This window comes from Thamnophis sirtalis, unplaced genomic scaffold (assembly GCF_051295495.1).
Source record: "Thamnophis sirtalis isolate CommonGarterSnake01/CBP01778 unplaced genomic scaffold, rThaSir2_p1.2 scaffold_21, whole genome shotgun sequence".
Taxonomy (NCBI): Eukaryota; Metazoa; Chordata; class Lepidosauria; order Squamata; family Natricidae; genus Thamnophis; species Thamnophis sirtalis.
The window spans coordinates 322,004-345,987 of NW_028261401.1; the positions used below are offsets into that span (position 1 = coordinate 322,004).

The following is a 23,984-nucleotide window of genomic DNA, read 5'->3' on the forward strand; positions in this document are numbered from 1 at the left end:
GGCATCAGACGGGAGAAAAAAGCCCGCTGGCCCAAGCTGAGGCAACATCCGTCTGACCCCTTCGGCATCCGAATTCCTTTCTCAAGGCTCTCGGCTCCTCCGGGGGACCCCTCACTGCGGCGGCTTGACAAGCTCCAGCTTCCTCCTGTTGCTGCTGCTGCTGCCGTTGTCCCATTTCCTTTTGTTGCTGGCTGCCGCCGGCGCCGGAGCAGTGGGTGAAATCGCACGGGGAACCGAGGCCACGGCGGCTGGAGAAGGCCCCATGGCAGCGTTGCCCGAAGAAGTCAAGGCAGAAGAAAGCCTTGCACGGAATTCAGTGCATGCTGCCAAGCCGGCGATGCCTCGCTCAGCTCCTTCCAGCCGTCGCCTCCCTCACGGAGCAGGGGGCCTCTCTGCATGACGGAGCGAGGAGGAAGCTTCATTCCAGGTTGCTTGCATGCTGCTGCTCCCGCCGTGGGCTGCAAAGATTCTGCCCTTACCTATCTCAAGCTGGCGCCGGTCACATGATGGATTTGATGAACATCTTCAACTTTTCTGTTGTATTTTACTCTTAGATGCACTAAGTAATCCAACATCTTCTCTATCCTCTTATTTGTATTTGATAATTTCTGTATTTCTGAGAATATCTTTTGCAGATTTAAAACTTCTATCTGATGCTGAAATTGCACCATGATTTCCAGCTGACAAACTGCTACCCTATCTTAGAAGGTTTTAGTAGAATTAAGCGTCACAATAACATTTCACCCCTCTCTGGCCAAGAATCTACTTCAAAGGAATAATCTGTGTGCCTTTCTTCTTCTTCTTATCACTCTATAAACAAGCTGTGAGTCCTTGAAGTGCCAAGCCAGGATAATGAGTGAAAAAAGTGTTTCGTTTCCAATACACAAACAGCCTAGCTTCCGAGTAGCAACATTATAATGTTAGAATATTACCACTTCTTTGTTTCTTGTTTGTATCTCTTTGCATTTCAAGTTTTTAAAAAAGATCCAATTCTTAAATGAGTTAGAAAAACACCCACAGTAATGAAAGAAGAAAGTTTTAGTCCATATATTATGAAGAATAGTCAAAGAAAAAAAATAGAAAAAGGAAACTTAATCCGTTCGTTTTAAAAGGCTTGCATAAATTCCATCCGTAAAGATAGCATTTAAAAAGTAACTTTTCAAAACCAGTCCAAATTTAATTCCGCCGCTTATTTCTTCTGTTCTCCAATTTAAATTAGTTTTAAATTTTTTTTGTAGGGAGTCACTTTTAAAACAGTAAAAATTCATCACCAGCTGAAAACAATTTCTCTTTCTGTATCCTTCCATTTTGGAGCCGCCCAGACCTCATCAGCTATTTGGCTGGATTTTTTTGTCACCAGCTTGAAGAGCTTCTCTTGGATCAATCAGAGTCTTTGCGATGTCCCTGTGATCAGCAAGATGTATTCTTCCTGTTTGCCATCTCTACAGGACGGTTTAGGTCTGTTTAGACCATCCAGAGACAAAAGTGTTGACTGCGATCTCAGAGCATTGAGATTGCACGCCCTGTCGTCGCGACTTTTGCTCCTCCCCATCATGACATTGCTGCTTTTAATATGATTGCATAGGTAGTTGATGTACAGCAGAAAGAGTGTGGGTCCTAAAATGCTGCCTTGGGGGACACCACTGTTAACAGGTGCCGGATTTGATTGGGCCCTCCCTATTTTGACTATTTGTTGCCTGTTTAACAGGAACTTTGCTATCAACTTGTCTCAGGATTTGGAGATTCCATAAGAACTTAGTTTCAACAATAGTTTGTCGTGCACCGCTGAATCAAAGGCTGTGCAGAAGTCTATGTATGTTGTATCTATTGCTTTACCCTGGTCAAGATGTGTGGGCCAAATGTTTCTGCAGTAGTTTCAGTTTCAGTTTCAGTTTTGGTTTATTTGTATGCCGCCCTTCTCCAGGAGGGACTCAGGGCGGGTATACGAGTTGCAGATTATATGACCATTTTTTCCTGAAACCAGCTACTTGTTAGAATTATGTGGGAATACGAATAAGGGATCTAATTAAGTTTTGAAACCTAAAACCAGATACTTCTCACTTGCATTCAAACTAAAGCTTGATGTGTTCTTCATGAAACGCCGGCTTAGCATTATGTATGACTATAATCAACATCAGATTGGATGAGCCAAGAAAATCTTACTGATCTTATTTGCCTTCTTCCATCTTTTCAATTAAAGAGAAGAAATTTGTTGAGGAAAGGAATCAGATGTTGCTGATGTAGGAGAACCTTTCCCATTTCAAGTTGAGTAGTGTTCTCCTTCTTCCCCACAATGCTGACCATCCACCAATATCTGGGGTGGATGAAGGAGAAGGAGAATTAATTACAGACTCATTAGCTATGCCATTTCTAGTTCAGCCATCCCACTAATTGAAGTGAATAACAATGTTATAGATTTCTGACCCATGTCTTCTCCTTCAAGCCACCTTCTGAACATGGCGACTTGCAGTTCTCCCTCAGCTACAATGACTACCTGGCCCGGCTTACAGTGGTGGTTCTGAGAGCGCGAGGTTTAAAGCTCCAGAATGAGAGAAACAGCACTGGTCAGTATGTGGGGAGGGAAGATCTACAACTATTTTGCTTTGTTTCTTTTCTTCATCTAAATCTAATTTGTAAGAATAATGAGGGTCTTCTGTATTTTGGATGATAAACTGTAATCACCAACTGGAAATTGACCACACTGGCACCTTCATTCTTCAACCACGAGAGGAAAGCAGGAAACTTTAAATTAAATTAAAATTAAATGTTTGAATATATGTATATTCCACATCTCAGTTTGGGTCTAAATTGCTACCCTCTCTGGATTACCAAACTCCAGAAAACCACATGGCAGGATTGAGATATGTTTCTTCTTTCTCTTTGCTTTCATCCACTGGCCATCCAGAATTTTATAGCAGCCTACATTAGACTAAAGTAATTCTTCTGTGTACAGAACATTAGCCCTAAATTCCTGTTTCAAAAACTGTTTATTCTCAATATCAAACAATTTTATCCCCATTGGGGACTCAATGTTGAATGTCCTCTAAATAGTTTTAGAGATTTCAATATTTGCTTAATATTCTATCTGTATTTGACATCTCACAATATTACATTGCAGTATTTAACATTTGCTATTTATCAATTGGTGTATAAACTTATGCTACAATACTCCAGTCTATTAAAAATTGGACAAATGGTGATTTATGAGGGCACTAATAATCCTCCAATTTTACATACCCCTAATCCTCTTTCCCATGGCACCCCAAGTAGGGAATGTATTGAGGCATTATGAAGAAAGGGCTACTGATTGTGGTCAAAAAAAGTCAAACTGACAAATGCAGGGGTGCAATCAGAACTCTTTTTATGTGTATTGCATGTATGATGCAGATAAGAGAGTCGGGGCATTAATCACATCATAGTGGTCACCAACTTGATTTTGACACTTACAGTGCTAATTTCCCCTGTCTACCTAAATGCTTATGCTGTGAACAAACTATCTCAACTACAGGTGACCTCCCTGCCTCAGAACCCCTTTCCAAGACCTTCTGAAAGCTTCTCCAAGGTCAGATAACTGGTGTTTTGTGAGTCAACAAATCACTGCTTTCTGGTGCCATGATTTTTGGGTCTTGGCTTTCCCTTGCAGTCATAAAAGGATCTCTAGGAGGTTTGACACATTTATTTAGCTTAGCAAAATAAAACAAATATTAACCATTTCAGTTCCAGAGACCTTTCTACCATGTTCTTATAGGTTTTGGAGGCTAAACAGAAAAAAAAAAGAATGAAAATGAATGAAATGTATATTCCTACCCCACTATATAGCTGGGGTGGGAATAGATCGCACTCACAATGTCTGACTGAATTTAAATCATATAAAATAGCATTGGAAGGAACTATGCATTTTGGCTTTCTGATAAGGCATCAAAAGATGATAAACTCAAACAATTCAACTTTAGAGTGAGCTGCCAGACTTTTCTATTAGATGTTTGAGCAGCATGCATTGAATATTGACCAAACTCTGTTTTAAATATACCCATATCTACTTTACAACAAGATCAAATTTCTCATTATCCATGCTTATGTTCCAGATAATTTGGAGTATTGTTGCAGGTGCAATCCATAAAATTAAAGTGAAATTATATTTTGTATGACATTCTTCCAAAGTGCCATTCTGGATGTTGTGCTTGAGTATCATTTTCTTCTCCATGTTTCCAACCTCATCGTTTTGTTCTAGGGGTGTGTGTCAGAGTGTCACTAATGAACCACAACCAGCTCATCAAAAGCAAAAGGACCACAGTAATCATTGGATCCTCCAATCCATTATACAATGAAACTTTTAGCTTCAAGGTGGATCAGCTGCAGCTGGACGCAACCAGTCTGAGCTTGTCTGTTATCCCAGGGGATGGTAAGCAGCCCACGATGCTACTCTCAGGGGTCTTGGAGATCCTCGTTAAGTTTCCACCATGATCTTTGTTTAATCCTCATGATTTTTGTGGCTTTGTTTAGAGACCTCCTCCCTGGGCTGTGTGATTGTGGGGCCCTTCATGTACACCCGGGGAAAGGAACTCGAACATTGGAATGAGATGATCAGTAAACCCAAGGAGCTGGTGAAAAGATGGCACGCTCTGTCACTTAGCAGCTGAAAACTCTCACAAGAGAGCTTCTGTCTCCGCAGTGGCTCCATTCTGATTCAGTTCATCACAGAAGTTCTGAGTCCCAGGGATCAAAGACAAGGGACAACCTTTCTCAAAGAGGCTGGATCACATGCTAGTAGATTATCTCAGATGACCCACTGAATGAAAACAAGAAGCCTGTTTGATCCTTAAACAGAGAAACATCTGCTGGATGCCTTGCTACTTTTATCATAACTGATATTTGATGGCCTTTACCCCAAAGCTCTGTAAATTAGTAGTATAATGCACCCCTAAGTATAATTCATAGCTGAAATCAAGGGGTTTGAGATTACCTATGTAAGGGCAGTTTTATTTTAACCCCAGAAAAATTACAGTGTACTTGCCCACAAATTACAGACAACCTTTCAAAGAACTATTCTAAAATAATACTGCAGCACTCCTGTTGAAAACATAACTATTGAACCAAATGAAATAAATACTCTTAGTTCATTTTAGTCATGTGTTTATTTAGATCTAACTCAGAGCAGTGGCTCAGTGTGGTTACGATGGTGAGGACGCTGGGCTTGTTGGCTGGAAAACTGGCAGTCCTGGTTGGAGATCTGAGCTGCACGCAACAAGGTGAGCTCCCTTTCCTTGCTCAGCTCCTGCCAAGCTAGCAGTTTAAAAGCATTGAAATGCAAGTAGATAAATAGGTATCACTTGACTGGAAAGGTAATAGCACTCTGTGATGTCATGCTGGCAACATGACCTCAGAAATGTCCTCGGACAGTGTTGTGGCTCAATGGCCTTGAAACAGAGATGAGCATTGCCCCCTAGACTCAGCAATGGCTAGTTGAGTAAAATCTTCCCCTCTCCCATTGGAAATTTGCTGTCTAAAATATTTCCACAACTTATTTATTGTTCTTCTTGGGAACAGACTTGTAAGATCTCATATCGATATGAGATCTCATATCTCATATAAGATCTCGTAGAGTTTCCTGCTTGAGAAGGAGTTGGATTAGAAGACTTTTAAGGCCCCTTCCAACTCCGTTATTCTGAAATTTCCATGGACTTCCCTGCTTACTATCGACCATAGAAGTGGACATTCAGATTTCCATAATGGAGTTCTCAGAAAATTTGATTCTGCCATTAAAAGAGAGTTTAATCTTTTAGTCCTTTCAATAAGGGAGGGACAATTGAACTCCAAGAGGTATTTCTCTCTCCTTAGCAACAATTCACAAATTATTTGCCTCTAATTTTGGCAGAAAACTGGCAGATAAGCATAGTGAGGAAAACAAGGTAATCTGATCTATGGGACGACGACTGTAATGTCTGCATTATTGGAACTGTTTCCTGTTGTGTGAAGACTTTTTCCATTCTCATGCTGACTGACAGTTTGGCAAAATTCTGTGTTGATAAGGGAAGTCTTTTAGCTACTACATGATTCTTGAAGAATCAAATTATAAACCTCTACACCAGGGGTGTCCAGACTTGGCAACTTTAAGACTGGTGCCTTCAACTTGCAGAATTCCCCTGGCTGGTTCTCAAAAAAAAAAAGAACCTCACATTTTAAATGTGAGATTCAGTTCAATCTTGGTAAATTCTACTTTTGATCCTTTTGTTATGGTAACGAATAGCACGTCCATTATTTAAAGAAACTTGGGGGGGGGGAGTATCAAATTATTTCAGAAACTCCCCTGAGAGTCAACCTGTGATCTTTTTGTAGCTATTAATTTATTCATTAGCTCGACAGCTCTTGAGCAAAGGAAAGGGATAATCAGGAAATTAATTGAAACAGGAAAAAAATTTTGTTTTGCCAGAACAGGATACAGTATTAATGAGACCGATGCTCATTTGCAAAAACACAGGATTTTACTTTTTGCTGCATAATTATGATTAAAGGAGTTCTGGTAAAGCACCAACATGCCCTCCACTGGGTGACTAATAAAGACTTTGCACATCATGGTGAACTCCTTTGTCTCATTTTGGCTTAGCTCCTGTCGTGGGAATCCAGGCTCTGTGGTATGTGGACTATATTGTGATGTTCATTCACCCATGATTGAGGATAAGCTTCTCAATGCCAAATAATACTAATGTGTCAATGCACATTGACACACCTTTGTGGCTAATGCTGGAAGACTACCGTCCAGTTCAGGCTGGGTCAAATTCTTGCAAACCTGGTTAGCTGAGGATTGCTACAGTATTGGCAGCCATAATGTGGTTTTAGCTCATGCACTCGCCTTGTTTTGTAAACCGTGCATAGGGGTGATGTGTGAACCCAGATCATTATGCTTTTTGTGAACAAATTATGATCAAGCAAATGAAGACTGGACATAAAAATTCTGTGCTGTGTTCTGACTGATCTATAGCAAAAGAACATGTATATGAAATGTCTTTTGAGCCACAACTTGTATAGTTTGATAATCTGTCCAATATTGTATTTTGTTAAAATAAAGTATTGCGAAGCCTGGGAAACTCCCGCTGTCCCTGTCATATGGGCATTGTGGGTCTCATCTTAAATCTGGAGGTGAGGAAGTTTTTACAATCTTGGCTCCTTTAAGAGCTATAGATTTCTAACTCCCAGAATTCTCATGACTTGAAAGTCATGACTGGCTGGGGAATTCTGGAAGTTGAGGTCTACAGGTCTTATGCACAGCCTGTCTTAAATAAAGGGCATTTGCATCCCCCACACACCCTCTCAAAGGCCCATTCGTCACAGTTTTCAAAGTACACAATTGAGTTAGGTACAAGGAGCTCCAGGAAGGTTAAGACAAGCCCCAAAAAATTTCCTTGCCTGCGTAGGAAGCCACTCAAGTAGTGAAAATTGCTATTGTAAATACTTTGGAGAAGACAAGCAATTGCTTTGCTGATTGCAAAAATAAAGCTGTCTCTCCACCTTGGGCTGTGCTTTGGCTGAAGGAGCAGCAGAGCCACTCAAGGAAGCCGAGAGTCCAGTTGCTGCACTCCAAAGACAATATGACGCCTGTAGCTCTGGACTCTTTGAGGGAAGAAGAGTCTTCTATCCTGGATGGGGAACATGCAGCTCTCCAGATGTTGCCCAGATGAACTCCCAGCCCCCTGCACCACTAGCAGCCCCAAAAGAAGAGATTATTTTTGATCAGGGTTGAATTGTGGGGCACTCTGAGCTCAGTGGTTTTTTTGCAGACCTTTCATGACCCAACTAGGCAACACCATCAGTGCTAGAAGGGAATGGGGTTTGCTCTCTGTTTATATACAGGTGGCTTACCCTATCAGTGTTAATGGAAGTGTTCTTGATGGTTCCTTGGTTAGGCAGTTGTTTACGGATAGACAGACGGACAGATGTGGGGACCCAGCTGCTCTATGAGCTTGGTGGTTTTCTTGACTCATCTAAGTAACATCACCAGTGCTTAGAAGAGAAGCGGGTTTGCTCCCAGTACAAGAGCAATGTATTTGAAATATTTGGGGGAATATTAAAAAAGGCAGAATATTACATTTCCCCAAAAAGAGAAATGGAGAAAATCTTAACCAAGGCAGAAAGTAGTCCCAACAGCCTCCGCAGATGCCTGGAATCTTGAGAGAGGGGGATTTTGTGCCCATGAAGGGAGGCTGGGCCAATCTATTCACAAAAAAAAACCACTTTCAGCTCCCAGAGGCTGACAGCTCCAGTGGATGGGATGAAGAAGGACAGGCCTTTCTGGACATAAGAGTAGCATTAACCCACCACTATTGAAACAGCAAAGGACACTAGTGCTCCATGGCACACACACACCCAGGAGCATCTCAAGCACAAAACACCCCCAAATGCCTAAAAGGTCACCTCTGTCCCAACCCCATTTTGTCAGCTGTCCCAGAACTACATGCTGTGGTTGGTTCTTCTCATCAATAATCAAAATCCTTCTTTCAAATCAACCTCCTTTTTATTTCCAGCATCTTTCTTCCAACAGCAACATTTTAAGATTCAGCTTCCCGCTACAAATCAAAGTTCAACTAGACTCCACCGAGCTAAAATCCCTAAATTACACAAAAAGATAAAAGAGTTATTAAATACACTTAAGGCTGCACTTTGAATCTGAACCTATTTTCCAAAGGAAGAGACTGAGAAATAGATTCCACACCTCCCCAGTACCCACCCAATATCTTTAAATCAGGTGCATAATTTAAACTCTATTTCTCTCTCTCTCTCTCTTTGATTCATTTATTTGCTTTGCAGGCTGACTGTATTTGGCACATGTCCTTCAGGAAGTAAAGGGTTTTTTTAAATGCGAATGTCAAAATTCCTGCCAGAGGTTTGATAACATAGCTGAATCCACCATTTATAAAGAGAAAAGCTTCTTTCTGCCATTACAACAATTCCTTTGAAAAGTGGAATTTCTAATAGATAAGCCGACGCAATGACATGAAGGCGAAAATTGAGGCGGCAAGGAAAAATATTTTTAGGCAACACATTTAAAAACGTTGGCAGAAACAGTTTTGAGATATCTTTAACTCTCAGGAAATTCCTGAGGTCTTCGGTTATCCCAGACCAATAAAGAAAACATCAGCTATCTTTTGAGTAGTTTTTAATAACTGTCTGAAGGAACCGTTGCTTTCAAATTGTACAAAATGTATTTATAAAAATTAATTTCATTCCAAGACAAACAACACCCCCCCCCTCCATTCACGTCCCCATTTTACGACTTTTTGTGTGATTGTGATATTAAGTGGGGAACCTCATTAGAAGTGGCTGCTTCAGAGGTCGAAGTGGAACTCCAGCAGCTGGAAATCTTTCTCCAAGGGAAAATTATTTTCATCCAGGACAAAATGGATCTTGATGGTTAGAAGGTAGGGCACCTTGGGAATCCCTGAGCAGAGAGTGGCAGAGATTGGCCACCAGCATCCCATGGATGGTATCTAAGGAAGGATCTTCTGCAACAGAAGAAGAAGAAGAAGAAGAAGAAGAAGAAGAAGAAGAAGAAGAAGAAGAAGAAGAAGAAGAAGAAGAAGAAGAAGAAGAAGAAGAAGAGGGCTTCACAACCATTCCCATTGGAGGCTCCAGATAAATCTCTTTTCCCTGGCTAAACCATAGGAGGGGAGTGCAAAATGTGTGGGAGAGTCTCTTCTGATTTTGCGGGAATTTATGGGATGTGAACTATACTTCTTTTGAGTTAAGAAATCCATTCTGCAAGGGGTCATCCAGGCTGACTCTGATCCATGAACCCTGAGTTCCTTGTTTCTGTAGAGAAAATGCCTCTGGGGATTTCTTAGGTATTCCTATGCAGGTAGTCCTCAACTTACAACCACCATTGAGTTCAACCAACCAGGTCTTCCCTAGGCACTCTATTGATCTTTTGCATGACAGCTCCCATCATCCTGAGCTGCAGGGCATGGCTGGAGGGCACCAGGCTGGGCTGAGTCATGTCCTGACCTTTGAGAGGGAATGTGATCTGATGACAGGAGTTAAGGAAGGTTTATTAATGTGGGGTCCTTGCACTCTCTGAGCTTGGTTGTTTTCTTACTGTAAATGTGTTTTTTATTTTCCATTTTCATCTTCGTACAGTCACATATATACTGTGCATAACCGGGGTCGTATAACATTAAACAATAAACACAGCCATTCCTCTTGTCAACAACCCCCCCCCCCAAATAGAGACCCAATGTACCTCTTCGACCCTCCATACACCCTTTCTTTCGCCCCCCTCCAACTTTCCATCCTCCCTCCATCATTCCCCTCTACCCTACTTCTCCTCACCCTCTACCACTCCCGGTACACTCCCTTCCTTCTCCCCCTCCCTCCAGTCCTCTCTCCCACCCTCTCTACCCCTTTCTTCTATCCCTCTACTCCTCCCTTTGGTGTATTTCTACTATGTATTAATATATTCAGCTTGTCCTATTTTTACAGTGGAATTAAAGAGCAACAGTATACAAGTGCAGTCTCGTTACTTTAAAATCTAACACATACTACATATCCCTCCCTCCCCCCTCCCCCTTAACACCCCAAGCTTGGTTGTTTTCTTGATGAATTTCATTAGCAAAGTAGGTAACATCATCAGTGCTAGAAGGAAGTAGGGTTTATGAAGAGCAGCAGCAGCAGCAGTTGTTCTGTGAGGTCCTTGGTGCTCTTCGAGCATGGTGGTTTTCTTGCAGACATCTCATTACCCAATTGGGTAACATTTTCAGAGCTAGAAGGGAGTGGGGTTTATGGAGAGGAGGAGGAGAAGGACTTTATGGCTGTTTTGCAGTCTTCAGTAGAATATGATGGATATTTTGAAAATCTTCTCCTATATATCTACTAAAATATTGATATCTATACATACACTGACATTGGGGCTGTGCCATTCTTTCTGTATTGTGTCCCATGGCATGATCATAAAAGCCCAGACCAGCACAATATCAATGAGAAAGAAAAACAAGAAATCCAAGAAGAAACCAGCATGGCTGCACAAAGATCTCTCTGACAAATTGAAAGTTAAAAAGGACAAGTAAAAAAAAAAGGGAAAAGGGATACACAACTAAGGCAAAATATCAGAAGACAGTCAGAATCTGCAAAGACGAAGTCAGGAAAGCAAAGGCTCAGATGAACAAAGATTTGCAGCAAAAGTCAGAAAATAAAAAACGTTTCTTTCAACATATAAATAACAAGAAAAAAAATCAAGGAAACAGTTGGTCCAATAAGGAGAGAAGATGGAGAGAAAGTTACAGGCAACGGAGATAAAGTAGAGCTGCTTAACTCATTCTTTGCATCAGTCTTCATGCATAGCCCAACCTATCAAAAAAATAAGTGTAAAAGATGGACTGGAAATAAAATTTAAAGTAAGCAAAAAAAAGTAAGAGAATACCTGTCTAAGCTTGATGAATACATATCACTGGGACCTGACGGATTACACCCCAGAGTTCCAAAGGAGCTGGCAGATGTCATCTTACAACCACTGTACCACATCTTTCACAAATCCTGGAGCACCAGGGAACTACCAGAGGACTGGAAAAGAGCTGATGTGGTTCCCATCTTCAAAAAAGGGGAAAAAACAGATCCAGAAAACTACATACCAATCAATCTTATATCAATACCTGAGAAAATACTGGAAAAGATAATAAAAAAACAGATCTGCCAACACAGGGGTGGGTTCCTGCTGGTTCCACCGGTTCTATAGAAGAGGTTCCACAAATCTACCATGCTGTTTAGAACCGGTTCCAGAACCCTCCCCCTGCCCGTCCGCACCATGCTTGCCCCGCCTGCCGCCCACTGATTGGCTGGCTCACCAATCACCCCACCTGCCTCTAAGAGCCCTATCTAAACCCACTTACCTTTTTTCCTGCTTGGCTCTCTATTGCTGCCTGCCGAGGAGGTAAATAAGCTGCAACTAAGCGTGAGGCAGGGGGACAGTGATGGGAACTTACGTGGTGTGGTCGGTCTCCTAGGACCTGCTAGGCGCCGGCCGCAACGTGCAAACTACCGCCCGTTGCCCCGTGCTCAGCAAAGCAAATCTGGGGAGGTCCTTTGCTGGTGGCCAGGCGTTCTAGAACCTGGCCACCAGCAAAGGACTTCCCCGGACTTGCTTTGCTGAGCATGGGGTGATGGGTGGTAGTTTGCTCGGGCAGCAGAGAACGGAAGGAGATAGCGTAGCTGAAGATGAAGGAGCCTGCAGCCTCCTTCATTCCTTCCCTCAGCGCCCACCAAAGTGTTCCTCCTGCTCGGCTGCCATCTCTGCCGCCACGCCCCCTCTGCATGCCCGCCCAGGCTCCCGCCTGAGTGGTAGTGAACGATGGTGGTGTGGGGTGGCTGGCGGAAGTGGCTACTGCTCCTGGGCTAGCTGTGGGTAGCGCTGCTCAGCGGGCAGTGCCCCAACTCCCACCACCACCACCGCCACCATTGCGCCACCCCACGTTCCTTTTCTTCCCGCCGCGGCCCCCCTCCATGGAAAACATAGGCATGCCTACACCCCGCGCAATTGCAACCCAGAGCAGGACCAAATCCCCTCTCCCAACTGGCCCTTCCTCCTTCGGAAGGCTTAAGAGGGAAGCTTCTGCAGAAGTCCGGATGAGTGAAAACAAGTTCCTGCCGTTACGAAGTCTCCGATGCTGTAATTTTACGAGCTGTGCATATGCGCCTATGTTTTCCATGGCGTGGAGTAGCGGCGAGGCTCTGCATGGCCAGCGATGCCTCCAGAGGCCATCCAGGAAGACGAGAAATGCGAAAGTGACTCCGCCCCCTGCGGATGGCCTCTGGAGTCATTGTCAGCCCCGCAGCGCCTTGCCACTGTTCCACGCCATGGAAAACAAAGGCACGTGCGCACAGCTTGTAAAATTACAACCACGGAGACTTCGTAACAGTGGGAACTTGTTTTCACTCACCTGGACTTCTGCAGAAGCTTCACTCGGGAGCCTTCCAAGGGAGGAAGGGCCAGTTGGGAGAGGGGCTTTGGTCCTGCTCCGGGCTGTAAGCTTCCCTCCGAAGTCTTGGGATGTTCTGGGGAGCCCCCCAGGGAAAACTACCACTGCCAGATATTTTTAACCATATATTTTGGTCCTATGACTACAGAATGCTGCAAAATACTATAAATGTAGGCCAGTTGTTGAGTGTTTCAAGTGTCATTGGAACACTCAACAAGGTGACCACAGTATGTGAGTGTCTGTATATGTGTGTGAGAGAAAGAGAGTGAGTGAGACAGACAGGCAGAGAGAGACAGATATACAGACAGAGGCACAGAGAGAGACAGATATGGAGGGAGAGAATCAGAGACAGACTGACAGACACACAGAGAGAGATAGAGAGACAGACAGAGAGGGGGAGGGAGGGAGAGAGAGACAGACAGACAGAGAGACACACACAGAGAGACAGAGTGAGTGATTAAATGAATGAGAGACAGACACACATACACACTTATACACACAGAGTGACAGAGAGAGAGGAAGGGAGGGGAGAGAGGGGGAGAGATAGAGACAGACAGAAAGAGAGAGAGACACAGGGAGAGTGAGTGAGACACACCCACTCATGGAGAATGACAGAGATGGGGGGAGGAGAGAGAGACAGAGAGATACAGAGAGAGAGAGAGAGAGAGAGAGAGAGAGAGAGAGAGAGAGAGACACGCACACACAGAATGACAGAGAGACACAGAGAGGGAGGGAGGGAGAGACAAAGAACTACAAAGAGAGATAGATAGACAGACAGACAGACACAGAGAAAGACAGAAAAAGATAGAGAAAAAAAAGAGAGAGAAAAAGTGGAAGAGAGATGAAAGAAAAAAAGAAGGAAGGAAGGAAGGAAGGAAGGAAAGAAAGAAAGAAAGAAAGAAAGAAAGAAAGAAAGAAAAAGAAAGAGAACTTATGACCACAATTGAGCCCAAAATTTTGGTTGCTAAGCAAGAGCGTTGTTAAGTGAGTTTCACCACATTTTCCAAGTTGACCATACCCACCCGGTCACATGACCGCCAAGCCACTCTCACAAAACTGGCCACACCTGCAGAAGAAGTTCTAAAAAAATTTGAAACCCACCATTGTGCCAACATCTGGAAACGAGTAAAGTAATAACTAGCAGTCAACAAGGGTATGTTAAAAATAGATCATGCTAAACAAATCTTATTCCATTCTTCAACATAATGACTAAATTAGTAGACCAGCGAAATACTGTGGACATAATATACTTAGACTTCAGCAAGGCATTCGACAAAGTAAATCACAACCTACTTCTTGGTAAACTAGAAAAAAGTTTGATAGATAGCATCACCATCAGATGGATTGGTAACTGGCTGACAAACTCAATGAGTAGTCCTTAATGGGTCTACATCTACATGGAGAGAAGTAAGCAGTGGGTTATCACAAGGTTGAATCTTAAGCCCAGTACTTAGATGGGAGAGCCAATTACAGCCTTATCAGGAGCCGATAAGGCTGTCAGAAACAATCTGGCCAACCTTCACACAGTCTTTGTAAAGTCCAAAGCCCACTGAGGACATCTCTGGGTAAACCTTATTGTAATAATAATCTATCCATCTTGTTGGGTTATCATCAACCACTGGGATTCTGTTTTACTCACTCCTGTCTACCTGGAATGCCTGCAAAAGGGGGCCATGGCAAAACACAAAATCCAAACTTGGCTTGGCGTGATATCCTCTAATTCAAATCAACGGAGGTTTGTTGCAAAAGCGGGACTCTCAAGTACAGCACACAGGCAGTCCTCAACATAAAACCTTTCATTTAGTGACTGTCCAAAGTTACAACAGCATTGAATAAAGTGGCATGACTATTTTTCACATTTATGACCATTGCAGCATCCCCCGTATCACGTGATCAAAATTCAGGTGCCTTGAGACCGACTCATATTTATGACAGTTGCAGTGTTCCAGGGTCACATGATCCCTTCTGATGAGCAGAGTCAATAGGGAAGCCAGATTCACTAAACAATCATGTTACCAACTTAACATCGGCAGTGATTTACTTAACAGCTGTGGCAAGACAGTCACAAAATGGAAGAAAATTCACTTAACTATTGTTTCGCTCAGCTACAAAAATGCTGGGTTGAATTATGGCCATAAATTGAGGACTGTTTGTATTCAATCTGACTATGGAAACCCTGAAGAAGCAGGGGAGAGTTTAAGAGAAAAATCCTCAGCTCAAAATCCACATTGACCAAACAGTTGGAACTGAAATATGGAGTCACAGGATCTACTGTGCATTTTTCCCCAGCTAGCCCACCGTTGGAAGAAAAATCCAGTCTGGTTCCAATCCAGAAGAAAGACGCTGGAAATAAAATGGAGGCCAGCTGCAGGAAAAAAAGATCTCTGTTTATTTGGATGCCAGAAACTACAGTGACAATAGCATATTTCTGGGGTGGCTGAAAAAATGGGGTTGAGACAGGTGGGCTTTTAGACATCCTTTGGGCTTTGCGATTGAGCTGCCTGTTCCTGAGTGTGTCCTTTAATATTTTAATGGCTGTTGCCAGATTCCTATGTGGTCACATAAGGGTCAGGGCTGGGTCTACAGGCAAAAGGGGAAATGCAAATCCTACATGTTTCTCTGAGCTAATCTCTGGCTTGCCTAATTTGGAGTCTCTTTGCTTATAAATAGATTGGCCCAGTCTTTCTAAATGGATACACAATCTCCATTCCAAAAGACCCACCTCTTCTACTGGAGAGTGGCATGAAGAGTGGGCTGCCTTGTGCCTTTGTTAAGATTTGTCTCCATTTCTCCTTTGGGGGAAATATTCTATCCTGCCTCTTTTTAATATTAAGAATAAAGAATATTTTAATCTCGGCAGGAGGGGTAGCTTCCCACAACACTGAAAACAGCATTCGGTATTATTCTTCTGTAGAGGGATAAAAGCAGAGACAGTGGCCCTCAGCTACCTGCCCCAGTGGCTGAACTGAACCTTTAGATGAATGAAGTATTTCGATCAGAGGTGGGTTTCAAATCCCAGTGCACCGGTTCGCTCATGCTTGCACATGCATAGAAGTGTCCAGGCAAGTGGGCGGAGCCTCCCACCACCACCCTACCGGTTCAGCCAATCCGAACCGGGAGCAACCCACCTCTGATTTCGAAGCAGAAACCCAAAGGCTCACCACAGTGATCTAAATGTGGTTAAGTATTTGCTATTCAGACCTCCAGATGTGTCCTCCAAAACACAGCTACAGTAAAAACGTTGGGATCAGAAAAAGGTGAGGGCTTAATGCATCCCTGCTGTTTAGAGCAAGATCAGAAATTGATTCCTCCAATTTCTAGAATCATTATATGAAGTCAGGTGCAACTGAAAGAAAGTCCTTTTTCTCCATAAATTGTCCTTTACTGCCATCTGGTGCCAGCCAACTGGAAGTTGGCCATAACAGAATAACAGAGTTGAAAGGGCCCTTGGAGGTCTTCTAGTCCAATGCCCTGCTCAAGCAGGAGACCCATATCATTCCAGGCATGTGGGTGTCCAATCTCTTCTTCCTGCAGCTAAAATCTTTTGGGTCCAGGTGACCCAAAACTCCCAGTGACTTCATGGATACATTGATGGTCCTAATTCCCTGGCTCAGTTGGTTGGAGGGCCTCCTCTGGAGACAGCATCTGGACTCTGTTTCCAAAGATTGCAGAGTTGTCTGAGGAGATCTGAAAGATATGAGAAGGAGACCACCTCCACATATTGTGGGCGACTCTCCCAGAAGAGGTATTGTGGGTCTGACATAGGAATGGAGAACAGAGGTTTAGGGATGGAGATGTGGAGTGGGGGGTGGGGAATTTGCAGGCAGGGTTTGAAAATACTGCATAAAAGTGAATTGTTATAAGAAACAGATAAACCAGTTGCAACAAAAATGGGGACAAAGTTCTCTTCAACTTATATTGCTGGCCAGGCAAATTTTTCTTCTTATGGTTTAACATTTTTTTTCCTAACAGAATTTAGAATTCTTGTCTCTAAGACGGTGGTTCTCAACCTTCCTAATGCTGCGACCCTTTAATACAGTTTCTCATGTTGTGGTGAACCCCAACCATAAAATTATTTTTGTTGCTACTCTATAATTATGCTACTGTTATGAATCATAATGTAAATATCTGATATGCAGGATGTATTTTTATTTATAAATTGAACATAATTAAAGCATAGTGATTAATCACAAAAAGAATATGTAATTATATATTCTGAACTATTTCTTAATATATTAAGAATATATCTTTCTCTCTCTTTCTGTCTCTCTGTCCCTCTCTCTGTGTGTTTGTCTGTCTGTCTGTCTGTCTGTCTGTCTGTCTCTCTGTGTGTGGCTCTTTGTCTCTCTCCCCTCCCTCCCCCATCACTGTCACTCTGTGTGTGTGTGTGTGTCTGTCTCTCACTCACTCACTCACATGATCACTCTGTGTGTTTGTGTATGTGTCTCTGTCTCTGTCTGTTTGTCTCTCCCTCCCTCCCTCCCTCCCTCCCTCACCCCTCTCTGTCACTGTGTGTGTGTATGTGTGTATGTGTCACTCTCTCTCTGTCTGTCTCTCTCTCTCTGTGCCTCTCTCTGTCTGTCTATCTGTGTGTCTCTCTGTCTCCCCCCTCCCTCCCCCATCTCTGTCACTCTGTGTGTGGGTCTGTCTGTCTGTCTCTCTCTCTCTCTCTCTCTCACACACACACACAGATACACATACTGTGGTCATCTTTAATCACAGGTCAAAAGTACCTGGCAGCATTGTTTTTCTTTAGGGGGAAAGTCTCTGAGGCTGTAATTTACGGGGTTTGAGCACGCCATGTGCCTATGTTTTCAATGGCGTGGAGCCACGGCAAGGCTCTGCATGGCTGCTAATGACTCTGGAGCCCATCTGGAAAACGAGGAATGCAAGGGGGATCCCTCCCCCTGCAGATGGACTCCGGATCCCATACATCTTTCAGAGCCATTTCATTTCCAAATGGGGGATCCATGCAGAGGATTTCTCCCCCACCACAATTGGAAACAAGGATGCACCCGCCCCCTGCCTGCCATGCCCAATGAAGCGGTGGTGGCAGCGCATTGCTGGGCGATGGGCAGGGTGGAGGAGGGCGTGACGCTGCTGCCCTTGCCTCTGGGGCTCTTCTTGTGGGACATGCTGGCTGGTGTTGCTTCAGGGCGCCCCGGCCACCAGTTCCTCTGCACGCAGTCCGGCTCCCAGCACTGCCGGCATCCCATTCGGTGCTCATCCTCGGCAGCATGGATGGGCTCCGGACCCCACACATCTTTTACAGCTGCCTCGTTTCCAATTGGGAGGATCCATGCAGAGGATTTCTCCTCCCCCCCCAATTGGAAACTAAGTGGCTATGAAAGACAAGGCAGCACTTTGTCAGAGTGACTTTTCCATCATTATGAAGTCTCTGAGGCTGTAATTGTATGGGGTGTGGTGCACACCTATGTTTTCTACAGCGAGGAGTCACGGCAATGCTCTGTGCGGCTGCTGATGACTCCGGAGCCCATCCACAGGGGGCTTCGAGGAACGCGAGGTGGAGTTTAAAGTTTAGAGTTCTGATGGTCTTAGCGACCTTTGTGAAAAGGTCATTTGACCCCCAAAGGGGTTGTGAGCCACAGGTTGAGAACCACTGCTCTAGGATTAGAGGTTAGCGATTAGCGGTTAGCAGTTAGGGATTTCTAGTTTGACGAGTTCGGAGATGTGGATACCTGGGGTTCTGCCTATTAGGGTCCCAGCTACTTGCTTGAACCTGATGAGGTGCGGTGCGAATACCTATCTGCTCAACCACGGAGAGGCTGATTAGGCATCTGGGGCACCCTGAGTCTATAACAGCTCCTACCTCCCCTTGGACCACTCTCTGGCACCACTAAGCAGGCCTTGATCACAAAGAGGCAGATGGCTGCACTTATCATTGAATCATCTTCCCCACTGATCTCCTCAATTAGGGTTGGTTGGTCCCCTTCATTTGGCATTTCTTTCTGACTTCTGGAGGGAGGAGACCCCTCAGCCTCTTTAAATTGTTAATTTGTGCTATTTCTCTAGCAGCAGCATGGATATCCAGATAGTTGGGTTTTGGATTCTCTCAGTGATGCTACTGTTCTGATAAAGCAGAATGATCAGACTGGCAAGTTTGCCAAGGAACTTCTGATTGTCCTTCGTGTTCAGATTCTGGGCTGGCAAAACAGCTTCTGTGGCCACCTTCTTGTGCTGTCCCTGCAGCTTCTTCAGATTTATCTGGGTCTTTTTGAAGATTTTTTTGGCAATCCATTGAACAAACGAGCAGTTGAGTTGGTTTTTGCTTCATCAGAGTTTCCAACAGTTCTGTTAGGGGCAGGGCATCTTCTGCAAATGCCGTGATAAACTGCCTGTAAAAGTTGACAAATCCCCAAAAGCTTTGAAGTTGTCTGCGGGTGTATGGGGGTTGACAGTCGAGGACTGCTTTCACCATCCCTGGGTCCATTTCCACCCCTCTACTAGATATCCCTTAGCCCAGGTAGTCTAGAGAGGATTTGTGGAATTTGCACTTCAACAGCTTTGCGTACAAGCTTGGCAGCGAGAAGCTTCTTCAGTACTTGTCACACAAGCTTCATGTGCTCCTTTAAAGTCTCACTGAATATGAGAATGTCATCCAGGCTGATGTCCTTGTTTTCCCAGCCCAAAATATAGTACTTTGCAATTTCCAGGTGACTTAAGACTAGTCAGTCAGGCTTGGTAAGGTCTGCTTCACTCTAGTTTGTGATGACTTTCAGTGAAGGACTGGATCCAAACCCAATTCCTGGCTCAACTGGATGGAAGGTCTCCTCTGGAGGCATCTGGATACATGTACTCTGCTCATCTGTTCAGGGCTGAAAGACATAAGAAAAAGGTCACCTCCGCCCACAGAAAAGACATTGTTGGAGGATTAGAAATAAGGGTGTGTTTGGATAGCTTGCAGGCAGAATTTGAAAAGAAACAATACATCAGTATTGCAATTACTAAACAGATAAACTGGTAACACTATGGGGATAACACAGATGAGAAAAGGGAGCTGGATTCACATGCTTCAGGAAAGAGATGAACAGATGAAATCATTTAAACATATATAGTAAGTGGAACACTGAAACTTTTCTTGTAAATGAACTTCAGACATTTCCTCATAACCTTGAATTGTTACTTTAAGAGAAGGAAGGAAGGAAGAATACTTTACTTTATTTTTGTTAGCCAAACAAACACAGGGCAAAGGCTCCTTTCCCCTTTCCCCTTTCCTTTTATTCATTTTGTAGGCCCAATAAAATGGGGCCAGGCAATTTCTGTCTGTTTACTCTTTTCTTTCTTTGAACAATTTAAAATTCTTGTCTTTTTGGATTGAGATATTTTATAGTTACAATTGCCTAAAACAAGGAGGATAAAGAGAGGAAAACAGAACTCTGAGGTTTACACACACATCAGAGCCGAGGTGGCGCAGTGGTTAAATGCAGCACTGCAGGCTACTTCAGCTGACTGCAGTTCAGCAGTTCGGCTGTTCAAATCCCACTAGGCTTAAGGTTGACTCAGCCTTCCATCCTTCCGAGGTGGGTAAAATGAGGACCCGGATTGTTGTTGGGGGCAATATGCTGACTCTGTAAACCGCTTAGAGAGGGCTGAAAGCCCTATGAAGCGGTATATAAGTCTAACTATTGCTATTGCTATTGCTATTGCTAGTCTTTCCCAGCCCAAATCTCAATTAAATTTAGGGAAGGCACAATCTTAACAAACATACCAAGTGGTTGCATAGAAGACAGAGAAAGAGACACAAACAAACAAACAAACAAACAAACAAACAAACAAAACACCCCCCCCCCCAACATTTTTCCATTTTCTTTTGTATCTTTATTTAACCAAATTGGTTTTCTTGTATCATCTCACAGCAAAGGCCATTTTTTACGTGTCTTTTTTGCTTTTTGCTTTTTCATCCCAGCTAGGACTGACATCTGCCATTCGTCCCAAGCCTTAATCAAATCTTCAAGGGAGGTTCCTGTCAAGACCCTCAAACTTCAGTTCCCCATGTTCCTATTCCAATGTAGGGCACACTTCAACTTAGTTGGGTCACCAAGCTATCAGTTTTGCAGACTGAAAAAATGTCCGGGGGAGACTCCGGTTCCCTTGCAGAGTATGTGCCCCCCCTCAAAGGGAAACTCAAGCCATGTTTTTGGACCATCATGGAGGACTAGCCACCCCCTGGCAGACTACTGACTCTCCTTCTTCAAGCCATGGTTTTCAGTCTGTGAATAGAGACCATCCGGAAGAACTTGCTGCCCTTGGTGAACAAGTATGGCCCTCCTACACTTCACAACTGCACAATTACCTAACTATCTAACTAACTAAAATCACAATTACCTAAAAATCCTGGGGTTAGGGTTAGGGTTGTAGGTTGTGTGTCTTTTGATTCCCAAGCTTGGTTGAGTTCCCAGATGCCATGTGGTGAGTTTCTGTTGCAGATGGGTTTTCCTGAAGGCGGTAGATCTTTGTTATGTAGAATAGACTGGCTGTCAAGGTTCTAAATAGAATCCCAAAGTAAATCAAATCAAAGGTCAACTCTCTGTGTTGATATTACATGCAGAGCATCGGCGGAGCCGGATCTCAGATTACAGTAGCTGGGTTGAGATGAATGAAGCTATTGGATAATGTGATTCATTGACAAAGACTGAAGGGAGGGAAGAAACATGGGCAAAGTTTAAAAGCAGATAAAGAAAGCAAAAAAAGATGTCTGCGAATAGGAAATGCCTAATGAAGAATACCCAATGAAGCTGTTAATAAATCATTGCTTTTTGTATTACAATATCGAGTTGCTTATTATGAAGCAGACATTGTTAGGGTACTTTACAGTATTGCTTAAAGGATGAATTGCCTGTAAAGGTTCACAAATCCCAGGAAGCTTTGTAGCTGCTTGTGGGTACAGCTTTCACTTTTCCTGGGTCCATCTCTATTCCCTCATTGGAAATATAATACCCAAGGTAGTCTAGAGAGGTCTTATAGAATTCACATTTTGATAGCTTCCCCTATAGCTTGGTGGTCAGAAATTTCTCCAGGACTTGTTGCATCAGCTTTACATGTTCCTCTAGGGCAGCGGTTCTCAACCTGTGGGTCGTGACCCCTTTGGGGGTCAAATGACGCTTTCACAGGGGTCACCTAAGACCATCGGAAAAGACATATTTTCGATGGTCTTAGGAACCGAGAAACCTGCATGCCAGTGTTTGGAGCAAGGGGAGCAGAGATGGTAGCGGCCATTGCCTTGTAAAAGGGAGGGGCTACCTTATAGGAGGAGCAGCGCAAGGACAGCCGGCGCCCAGCCAATTGTGACATGAGGGCAGATTGGACGGCTGCACTTGACAAGGGAAGGGGGAGAATGGAGTGCCCAAGTGCCAGCGAGTCAGTGGCCTGAGAGGTGGCTGGGCCGGGCTCGGTCTCCCAGAGGTGAGGGAAAGGAATGCCGGGAAGAAGGAGCCGAGAACCGAAGCAGGAAGGATGGCTTCGATGTCCCTTCATCCCGCAGCTGCCTCCTCCTCGGGGACTCAGAAGTTCACGCAGGTGCTTTGCAGCAGCTGGCTCCAGATGTTCGGGGTATTCCTTTTCTGTAAAAACTTCTGTCCATTCACAAGGAGACCCGCCATCGTTTCTTTCCCACAATATCTATGAATGAATGCGTGGTTGGAAAACTTGGGATTGAGAGGATTCCAGGAGTTAGGGTGGAGGGGGAAAAAAGTAGCCATCACAAAACATCTTCAGCAGCTGCTTTGAAAAAAAAAAAGCACTAAATCTTTTTAGTTTTAAGTTTTAAGCTTCCATGCTTAGAATAGAATGGAATGGAATAGGAGAATGGAATGGAATGGAATGGGAATAGGATCTGGTCAGCACGCATTCTCCTGTCTGGTAGTACGCCAGGGATTCCAGCCCATGCCCTGGTCGGTTCCGGGGCTACCATGGTCTTGTTCGTCAAAAAGAAGAGCGGGGATCTGAGACTCTGTTGCGATTATCGTCGCTTGAATGCAATCACACTGCACAACCATTACCCGCTGCCCCTGATTCCTGAGTTGTTGGAGTGGCTCCAGGAGGCAATGGTGTTCATGAAACTGGACTTGCGCGGCGCTTATAACTTGGTCCGAGTCCGGGTGGGGGACGAATGGAGGAAGGCCTTCAGCATCCAGTACGGACATTTTGAGTACACAGTCATGCCATTCGGCTTGACCAACGCCCCAACAGTTTTCCCGCACTTTATGAACAATATCTTCCAGGACCTCTTGGATCAGTTTGTCTTCATTTACCTGGATGACATTTTGATTTACTCAACTTCTCAGAAGGATCATCTGCAGCACCTAGACCTGGTCCTGCAACAACTCCGGGACCATTGTTTGTTCACAAAGTTGGAGAAGTGTCAGTTCTGGCAGACTACCATCGAGTTCCTGGGGCACTGTATCTCCCCTGAAGGCATTGCGATGGAGCCGGGCAAGGTAGAGGCATTGCACAGTTGGCAACCTTCTTGGCGAGTGAGGGATGTCCTCGGGCTTGCCAACTACTACCGGACCTTCATCCCCAGCTTCGCTTTCTTGACCGCGCCCCTCACTCGGCTCCTGCAGAAGAAAATGCCATTTCTCTGGGGGCCCATGGAGCAATATGTGTTTGAGGCCCTGAAAGATGCCTTCATGAAGGAGCCGATCCTGAAGCACCCTGATCCCCATCATCCGTTTGTGGTGGAGGTGGATCCTCCACATGGATGACGCCCTTCATGGCTAACATCGTGTATCACCCTCGCTTCTTCCTTCTTACCCAAGTTGACTCCCCGGTCCCCGCAGCACATGACTTCCTCTCAGAAATGCAGGTGGTCCACCAAGCAGTGCGCCACTATCTGAATCAAGTGAAGGAGGATTACAGGAGGGTGGCAGATAGGTCTCGGCATGTGGTGCTGGAGTTGGCTGTGGGAGATCGCGTGTGGCTGTCCACGCTGCATCTTCCCTCCCACCGGCTGGCTAAGAAATTGGACCACCGGTATCTTGGGCCATTCCCTGTGGAGGCCATTAT

At 44.3% G+C, this 23,984-nt stretch overlaps 1 protein-coding gene and 1 long non-coding RNA gene across 3 annotated transcripts in view; one reads left to right on the forward strand and one right to left on the reverse strand.

The window, feature by feature from the left end:
• LOC106555292 (synaptotagmin-15) overlaps nucleotides 1-5,556 on the forward strand; it is a 28,493-nt gene extending 22,937 nt beyond the window's left edge. The window contains exons 6-8 of the mRNA XM_087703108.1: nucleotides 2,444-2,564; nucleotides 4,232-4,402; nucleotides 4,504-5,556. Coding sequence (XP_087559234.1) covers nucleotides 2,444-2,564; nucleotides 4,232-4,402; nucleotides 4,504-4,640 — 429 coding nt within the window. The 3' untranslated portion in view covers nucleotides 4,641-5,556. The remainder of the gene's footprint in view (nucleotides 1-2,443; nucleotides 2,565-4,231; nucleotides 4,403-4,503) is intronic.
• Nucleotides 5,557-9,134: 3,578 nt separating this feature from the next.
• Nucleotides 9,135-12,105, reverse strand: LOC106555295 (uncharacterized). 2 transcript variants are annotated; one of them, XR_001313986.2, is made up of 2 exons: nucleotides 11,408-12,105; nucleotides 9,135-9,497 (listed from the first exon to the last, which is right to left on the reverse strand). It is a non-coding gene; the product is annotated as an uncharacterized LOC106555295 (long non-coding RNA). The 2 variants fall into 2 exon arrangements; XR_015695248.1 differs by having other exon boundaries at nucleotides 9,135-10,015.
• Nucleotides 12,106-23,984: the final 11,879 nt, after the last annotated feature.